Source organism: Coloeus monedula (genome assembly GCF_965178545.1).
Source record: "Coloeus monedula genome assembly, chromosome: 26".
NCBI lineage: Eukaryota > Metazoa > Chordata > Aves > Passeriformes > Corvidae > Coloeus > Coloeus monedula.
Window position 1 is genome coordinate 6518484 of NC_138806.1, and position 9406 is coordinate 6527889.

At 50.6% G+C, this 9406-nt stretch overlaps 1 protein-coding gene across 1 annotated transcript; it reads right to left on the minus strand.

Moving 5' to 3' along the window:
- Window positions 1-4238: 4238 nt before the first annotated feature.
- On the minus strand, window positions 4239-7882 carry LOC309582287 (myosin light chain, embryonic; the record flags this gene model as incomplete). Its single annotated transcript, XM_082297362.1, has 6 exons — window positions 7749-7882; window positions 6894-6921; window positions 6210-6359; window positions 5489-5662; window positions 5008-5085; window positions 4239-4267 (listed from the first exon to the last, which is right to left on the minus strand). Exons 1-6 carry the CDS (start codon window positions 7833-7835, stop codon window positions 4239-4241), a joined length of 546 nt encoding a protein of 181 aa, XP_082153488.1. The 5' UTR covers window positions 7836-7882.
- Between the last annotated feature and the right edge of the window lie 1524 nt (window positions 7883-9406).

Genomic DNA, 9406 nt, shown 5'->3' on the forward strand with positions numbered 1-9406 from the left:
CTCGATTTATTAAAAATACTGACCTATCAATAGCCACCTGCAGCTAGCAGAGGCCTTCCTTCTCCAAATCCTTCTGTGGGCCTGCTGAATCAGCCACGACACCACCCTGATGCACACACACCTACACGGACTCTGTGCTCCATCCTGCTCTGTTCAGTGCTTTGCACTTACACTCAGGCCCGAAGGTCAGATTCTGATGTGCTGCTGAGCAAACGTGAGCAGGGGCTGTATCTTTACATGAGAGTAAAAGCTGTGTGTGGAGCAGGAGGGCACAGCCTGCCTCCTCCCCCTCTTTCTCTGCACTTCTGAAAGGTGTAGTTACAAATTTGTTACTGGCAGCAAATCTGCAGGTGTTTGCTTTCAGGGTGTGAGCAGGCAAAGCTTTCTTCAATCCCTCACCTGAGACAAATAACAAATGGGGCCCAGAGCAGTGCTGTCCCCTGGGATGGACACCTGGTTTCCTAATCACATCGATCCAAGTAATTTTGCCAGGGTGTGAGTAACATGACAGTGAAGTGTCTCCTCCCCTGAAGGCCTTTGGCCTCGCTCACTGATGGTGATGACAGTGGTGTGTGTACGTGGTCTAGGGCTCCAATGAGCCTTTCAAGGTGCACAGTCCATGTTCATCCTCCTCCTGATCTCCTGCACTGCAGATAACTCCTGGGGATGAAAGCTGGCTCCATGTCTCTCCCATTCCCCAGGGCACAGAACTCCTGACATCCAGACCTTCTTTGGTAAGAGAGTCTGTCTTATCACAGCCTGAGGAGATACAGGCTCTCCAGAGCATGGGGGCTCCTTGTACCTCTCCTCAGAGTCCCCTGGAATTAACATAAAACATCCAAACTGTAAAAGGTCAGTGTTTACTGTTGTCTTTGGAGATCTGGATTTACAGAGACTCCTCAGTCCTACAGTGCATTTCTGCCTGTGGGGTCACTCACTGGCACCCGCAGATGCTTTTATAAATGTCTCTGGGACTAAAACTGCTTTCTCTGTGGAATCCTCAGCTTTTCCAGAGGAGGAGGGGAGCAGCCTTGCCAGGGGAAGAGACATGGAGGCACAAGTAGAGGTACAGACATACACACTGTGCCTGTTCAAGTGCATCATTCCAACCTGCTTTGCTACAAACAAGCTCTGCTTTATCCTAAAGAGACATAACAGGTCCCCAAAGTAAAATGTGTCTGGCTCTTCCCCCAAGGGTGCTTCAAGGGCTGGATTTTTCACATGGAAAACTGTTTTCCTCTAGTTCTGTCATTTCCCACTGTTTGCTTTCTGTCTGTCTCTGCAGGTCTCACTCTGGTTTTAATTTAGTGTTGCTCCTTTCAGCATGGAAGCTGGAGGCTCAAACACAAGGCTTGTGCTCTGCACAGAGGGAGTGCAGCCTCTTGGCTTGCAGGGCAGGGATATCACAGCTATAGCAGGAATATCATGGCTAGCAGAGATATCATGGCTATAGCAGAGATATGGCTTTAGCAGGAATATCATGGCTTCAGGGCCCCCAGTCCCTGCTGTGGATTTCCTCTGTGAGTTGAGGCAGGTCCCCACCTTTCCTCTGCTTCGTTCCTCTCTGCCACAGCATGTTCTGCTGCAGGAGTCGGTGCCACAGCGGTGACAAGGACAAACGTGACCCCGGAGCGAGTGTGCAGCAAGCAGGGTCCCTTCTGACCTCGTCACTGTGGTCCTCTAGGAGGTTAAAGCACAGATAGTACATTAAAAACATGAGGTGCCCACATCCTGCCCAATGGAAGCTGTAGGAATAGCACAGAGAAGAGCTCAAATCTAATCTTGCATCTATTAACAGCTTATGTTGCTTTTTATGAGCAGTTGAATCAAACAGTGGGAATTGAAAGCAGCTGTTACTCAGTCACTGCACAGGAAGGAGCGAGTGGCAGCCGAAGTCAACACATTGAGGCAAAATGCCTTCAACTTCTAGTCAAAGTCAGAGTGAGGACATTGGAATAAGGAACAAATCAAAGGAAAGTGTTTTCTGCTCCCAGTGTTCTGCTGATGGGAAGGTTGAGTTACATGTCATGAATTATTCAGTGCTTGTGGCGATGCTCTGATGATTGCTTTGCAGGTAGGAAGAGGGGGAGAGTCGCCAGTTTGTATCACAGCCCCCAGACAGCTCCTGGCTGGAACACACCATCTGCCTGGAGAAGAACCATCCAGGAGCCCATCCTGGCTGTGCTCCATCCCAGGCAGGACACTACCCACACCCCAGGGACCCATCAACCCATGCTGTGAGGGTGGACCTGGCCCAGAAATACCTGTTCTTTTCCCATTTTTCTTCTCCCTTGCTTATTCAGCAGGAGTCAACTTTCTAGAAACCTTCAAAACTAGACTTTTGGATCTCTCATTGATACAGATCAAAGAATGTTTTTGATGCTTTATCTGACATTTTGGGGTTTTTAAGGGTGTTTGCTGACTGGGACAAGCAGCACGTTGATGAAGGAGCCGTGCCTGCGGGTCCCTCTGTGGCAGGGACAGTGGCAGGGCCAAGCAGGTCCCTCTTTGCTCCATGGTGCTATTCAGCCTGGACCTGGAGGGAATGCTCATGGGACAGTGTGATGAAGAATGGATGGGTTACAGGTTTGTAAAAGGATTGATTTTAGGGCAGAGAGGAAATTAAGAACCTCCCAAAACTGAAGGATGTCTCTTTGATGCAATCTGTCCCTTGTGCTCTCCTTGCTCCATGTCTGCATCAGCAAGAGGTGACCAGACTGCAGCCCAGCTCCTGCCCAATGCCAAGGGAAGGGCAACGATCCTCACTTACAAGTCTGAACTCTTGCTTTGCATTCCTTGCCTTTTCCCCCTCTGCCTGTGGGGAATGGGAATACCCTGTTACCTCTGAGAGCTGGTGAAGACCGAGGGGTCTCCTCCATCCACTGTGTCAGTAAGTAGTCCCAAGCCAAACCAGACCAACCATGTAAGGGAGGAAGGAATGAAATTTAATGAGCCAAATGTCACAGGGAAAACCTGAAAAGAGTAACTTGAGGTTTAAAACCTAGTTGCAGATATGTCACAGAATACCGGGTTTAGGCACACACATGTGGTGGCCAACGCTTCGCAAAACATCTCGTGGAAAGCACATGGGTGGAGGAGTCTTGCTTTTCCTGGTGCTCAGGCAGGTTCAAACATTTCTGAGAGCCTGGGAGAAGCAGGAGAGGACTCAATACAAAGAATCTTTGGGATGAGAGAATTCAGGGTATTCCTTCTCAGATGAACCCAAAATGTCAAGAGCTGTAAGTCCACACCATTTAAAAAAGAGTTTTACATGAAAATAGTTATGTGAAGAATTAAACCTCCTGGCAGCATATGCCATCCAACCATCTATATTGCTGAGCTGATGAACAAGAACCGGAGAGAAATGGATTAAAAAGAAGATTAAAAGGATGCTGAACATTCAAAGTTCAGACTTCTGTCTGTCTGCATTTTAACCTTCTGATGTTTAAGAGATTTTGGGAGGGGAGAGATTTTTAAATGTTTAATTTGTATATTTAGCAGTATCTGAAGGTCATTTTTACTTTTTTTTTCTGGCCTCCTGGCTTTTACATAGCTGAGGGAAGAAGAAGTGTTTAAAAAAGTAAATAGATAATGAAACCGTAAGAAATTGGCAGGGGAAGCTGGGACCAGGCAGCAATGTGGATTTTCTTTTCAATTGAATAGATTTTAGAGGGATAATGCACCCTCAAAGGGGATGAATTTAGGGGATAATTCATCCCCTCAGCAATGTTTCTCTGTTTTCCTCAAGCAGATCTCTAGGAACACAAAAAAGCTTAACAAACATCCATGGTACATTTTCCATATTCTTTCTAACATTAATGGGAATGTTGATATTTCTCAGTTTGGAAATTTCTTCTCTAAGAACTTAATATTTTCTTAGCGTCAAGTCATTCACTGATGCAGGTTTAAAAACATTTATTTCCACTGGCTGCTGTTGACCCCCTCAGTTCCATAAACCACCCCTTTCTTTCCGAGCAGACTCCACACAATTACCCAGCCCACAAATGACCATGATAGGGGTGATGCTGTCCTGATAAATTTTAATTGGTAGGAGTTACAAATGAAATTGCTTATCATCAACGTAACTTTTGTGCCTTCAGAGCTGGGATTATTCCTGTGGCATTAATCCACTGCAGGTTTGGGTTTTGGCTTCTCTGTCCCTGGCTGTTACTTGCAGGATTTCCAATTTTGGAGTGAGCAGCAGGAGATGCTGCTGAACTCACCTGAAGTTTCTCCTTTCAGCCAGACATGATGTGCTTGACAAAAGCTGAGGAGAAATGAGAGTGTGAGAGGTCAGGACATGCTGTGAGCTGGGGCGGGCAGGTGGAGAGGCAGGAGGGGGACCCCCAGCCCAGACACCCCCGGGATGAAGGGGATGCTCTGCCAGGACTGATATTCCTCTTTCTGTTCCCACTTTTTGCATGCTATCCCCAACCTGGTCAGAGTGATGCCAACCCTTGGAGATAAGGTGGCACCATTATCCCCAGTTTTCTGAGGCCAAGAGAAATGGGTCCCCTCTTTTCCTCTCTCTGCTCTCCAATTTTAGGTGTTCCCAAATTTAACCACCTCCTATTCCAGATTTTCACCCTCTTGGAGCTGCAAGTGATCCAGGTCTCCAAATGTTCCCAATTAGCCTCTGCTGTGAAAGATGCTGGCTTTGTTTATTTTTGTTTATTTTCAATAGCTTGCAACAAAATGGTGCCAAAACAGCCCTGAACTCCTTGGAAACATGCTGTCTTCAGCTGCTTTTCCTGGAAATCACTGGTACAACCACCTTGTTCCCACCCCGGCTGACATGTGTCAGTGCTTTTTTGGAAAGGCTTTGGAGGGTGGTCCACAACTCCCTTCCAGTGATCATCAATGTCATAGAATCATGGAATCATTAAGGTTAGAAAAGACCATTAAGATCATTGAGTCCAACCAGAGCCCTTGCAGAGGATGGATTTTGCACCCTAAGACACGACAGTCATATCTGAGATGGCCCCAATGGGGATCTCTTGCTCCTACCTTCATAGTTGATACAGCCATTGGCATCTTCCTGCCCTGCCATGAGCTGCTCCACCTCGCTTTCCGTCATCTTCTCTCCTGGAAGAGGAGGATGGAGAGGTGAGGGGAAGGGTTTTCAGCCTGCCAGGACCTTCCTGTCTTTCTTCCAGATAACCAAAGACACCAGAGGAAGAAGGGGATTAAAGAAGAGCTGTGTGCCACTACTGAGTATGCTGGTGGGACATTGTGGAGAGACCACACTGCAGCTGTTGTCTGATAACTGAGGATGTTCTGGAGTCTCCATTTTGCCAGGATCATGCATGAAGCTGTGGCATAAGATGGAAAAAGCCACGCATTCAGGAGTCATTGACTCCTAAAAGAGACAATGAGCAGCAGAGTGAAAAGGATCTCTGCGGTATGTGAGGCCAGCCAGCTACCTGAGCCACTTGTCCAGAAAGAGCCTGGGGCCCATGCCCTGCTCCCCCCTGGAGCCAGCCCGTACCCAGCGTGACCAGCACATGGCGCAGCTCAGCCCCCATGACCATCCCGTTGCCCTCCTTGTCGAAGACACGCAGCCCTTCCACAAAGTCCTCGAAGGTGCCCTGCTCCTTGTTGCGGGTGAAGTGCTGCAGGATGGGGAGGAAGGTCTCAAAGTCCAGCATCTTTGTGTTCATTTCTGGAAGGGGAGGAGATGAGGTCAGAGATGAACCTCATGGGGCTGAATTCAGCCTCTGAGGGCCTCCTGATTAACTTTCTTGCTCTCTTTTCCATCAGAGTACAGGGGAGAAGCCCCATGAGGAGATGGAACTATTATATTAGACTTGAGATTGGAAGATCCATATGAGGAATAGAGTATTAACATCAGGGGACTGCACAGAGACCCCTGATATCAGCCCAAAATTAAACCATCAGGTGGGCTGTCTGTCACCATGGTAATAATGGCCACACTGGGACTGGTCGGGTTATACTGCTTTGCACCAGTTCAGGATAAGGTCTGCTAAGCATCACTTGCCACCATTCCTGTGTGAGGACTGCCTCTCCCATATGTCATCATCCATGGTATGGGGGAGTGAAGGAATTACACAGGAATGAAGCTTATCTGCATAATTTCCTTTCCAGTTCCTTCACCTTGCAGGGTTCTTCCTACAGGGAATGTAACCCTCTACTTGCTGCCAGGGAGAACAGGAATTGCTTGTCCCACCCTGTCCCCAGCTTGCCGTCACCTTCTGGTTTGGGCTTGCCCAGCACCTTGAGGACCTCTGCATTGGTGGGGTTGTGGCCGAGTGCCCTCAGGACGTCCCCGCACTGTCCGTAGCTGATCTGCATCGTCCCCGCGGGCGTCCGGTCAAACAGCCCGAAGGCTTCTCTGAACTCTGCAGGGAAGAAGAGCTGAGAGTGGCCCCATTCCCACTCCAGCAAAGCACGTCGTGCCTGGCCAGCAGGGAAGGGACGGACACGTGCGCGCTGTGCCCTCTGAACACGTCGCAGCCCTGAGTGAGCTTGAGCAATGCGGGCTGACTGTTGCCAGACTCCTTGGACGAGTGGCTTGGCTGCTCGGGCAGGTTTTGTCGCCTCTGCAGAGCTGGCTGGGTGACCTGCTGGATCCCTGCACTCTCAGCAGCTGGCTTTGCTGCAGGACATCTCTACTTATCCCCTTTTCCACTTGGATCTCCACTCTCTGGGGGTGTTCCTCCCACCAGAATCCCTGACTTTGACCCAGGCTGCATCTCGCACCATGAATGAAAAATATCTTTTCCCTGCCAGGCTCTGGATCCTGCTGGTCTTTCCCCAAAGAGGGGATTTGATGTGTGGGGCCTCGTCTCTCATGTCTGTGGTGAAAAACTAGCTGGAAAAAGGATTCCCCATTTCTAAAGCCATCTCTGAGAGAATCTGAACTCAGCACTTACCTTCAATCTGCTCTGCTGTGAATTCAATCTGTAGAGAGAAGAGAGCAGAGCTGGGCATGAGAGGTGTGCTACTGCTGGGGGGAGCAAAGGGACTCTTCCCCTCTGGAACTCTCCCTCCTCGGACTCAGGGCAGGCACCGTATCCATGCCATGTCCCATACCTATGCCATGTCTGGCTGTGCTGTGTCCCTGACTGCTGCTGCCCTTGCTGTGGAGCTGAGATCCCTGTGGAGAGCACAGCTGGCAGCAGCGGGATGGGCAGGCAGGAGGGATGCTCAGACCACAGTCAGGACTATTTTGGGTGGAAAGGATGTTATTTTAAGGCCTGATCCCAAGTTCAAGTGATTAAACAGTCTCCATGCTGAGCCTGCTCTTAATAACTCTCCTGCCACAGCTCTGGCTTAAAAATGTGAGTATCCCGAGGAATCACGGAAAAAGCGAGCTCCTGTTGTGGAGCCATTGGATAAAGGATGCTCTTATGTGGAGGAGGCAACAAAGGCAACAAAATACTTCAGGATGGAGACAGTGGGTGGCAGAGAAGCTTTTTATTGCTGCTGGCCCCGACACGGGCTCTCAGCAGGAGCTGGGGGGTTCGACTCTGCCGCCGGAGCTCCGGGAGCAGCATCCTGGTTCCCTCCAGTGAGTGCTGGGCAGGGCTGGGTGGGGAAGACTGAGACATCCCCCCAGCGAGGACAGCATCACTCCCAGCCTGCTGCATCCACACAATCAGATAATTTTCCCCTCCCAAGGCTGGCTTCCAGCCTGGCTAATGCCATTTGCACAGCGCTTTGCATCGCCTGTGTCTGGCAGATGACAGGCACGGAGAAACACGGTGACATCTTCATTCCTCACTCACCTTCACGCTCTTGGGATCGAAAGCAGGCTCCGATCCTGGAGCTGCTTTGGCTGCTTCCTTCTTCGGGTCGGGTTTCTTGAGCGGCATCGTGCCGGGATTTGCGGAGGTGCGGGATGAGTCCTGCCGCCCAGCGAGGGAAGCGAATGAGGGATGAAAGGCAAAGGCTGCTCCTTCCCTTATATACAGAGCCCAGTGCTCACCCTGGAGGGCAGGCCAGCTGCTGAAGCAACTGCTACTTACTATAAAAGGAAGAAAACTCAAACGAGAGGGGCCCCAATTTGACAATTGCCCATTGTCATCAGCTCCTGGCTCCACGGAGCCACCAGCTGCCCCCCCCCCAGCTGCAAAAGGGGGGACGTGTCCCCCTCCAGCACCTGCACCGGGTGGGCTGCATGGGGGCTGCTTGCTAAATGATCACTGAAACCTAAACGCGAATGGCCACGGGGGCCCGGCAAGAAAATAGCAACAGGATGGCTGCTAAACCTGCCCTGATACCCACAGGGAAATGTGCCTGGTTGCAGGCAGCCCGGCAAGGGCCAGCACTGCAGAGCCCTTTTAAGACCAGGATTTATGAAGAGCTGCTTCAAAGGAGCTCAGAACTCTCTGAACACTCCCTTGGCCTCATGCTCAGGGTCTGCTTTGCCCCAGTCTCTCCCCAGGGCTGAGCTTGTGCCCTGGAAAAGACCAGTGTAAGTGCTCACCTCCCTCAGGATGGCTAATGAGGAAACACAAATGATGGCCAAAGGCACAACTGAATCCATCAGCGCAGATCTTTCCCAGCCTAGCACCACCCATCCCAAGCACCTACAAAACGTGCAGGGCCGATGGGGTCTCCTTTTGGCTCCTCTCCAGGTGCTGGGCAGGCTCTGGTGGGAGATGCCCCTGCTCTCACCCTCCTTCCAACTGTTTGAAGACCCACAAAAGGCACAGAACTCACTGAAGTTCAGCATCCCAGAAAATGGGGCTTGAGGGTTATACTGAGACATTCTAAACCAGTAACTTAAACAAGATGTGTGGGGCACCAGGGCACAGGAGGAGTTATGGGGGTCATTCAGGAGGAGGGAGCAGCCACAAACTGCTGGGAATTTGCTATATGCCATCATCTCCTGATTGCTAGCGGGGACTGGGGAGCTGAGGGGGCTGGATGGCTGTCATTTGCAATCACTGTTTTCCAGAGCTCTCTAGAATACTAGTCATTTGGCAAAAAAACCCAACATGTTTTGCTAAGTGTGAACTCGGAGCCTGGGTCAGGTTTCGCCTGGGAAATCAAGGGAATCAAATTGCCCCTGAGCTGCCTCCCCCTCAGCATCCATCTGACACCAAAATAACCTCACCTTAACTCCATCCTCACTCCCCAGAAGCTTCTGGGTCAGAAATCAGACCCAGCAGAGCCTTCAGAAAACATTCATGGTGCATTTGGACTGTTTATCCCTCGGTTGCCCTCCGTGCCCATGCAGCATCCCAAGGAGCTGCTGACAGAGCTCGTGTCACACCCACGCCATGGCCCGGGCCGTGCAGACAGGCAGCTGCCCCCGATGTCCCCAAACCCTCCTTGATTTTCAGCTGATGGCCACTGCAGGGCTTGTGTTGCTGTCTGATTCTATCAGCAGGAGCAGCAGCCCCCCCGATCCCTGTCCTTGGGATTTGCGCTGCCCCCT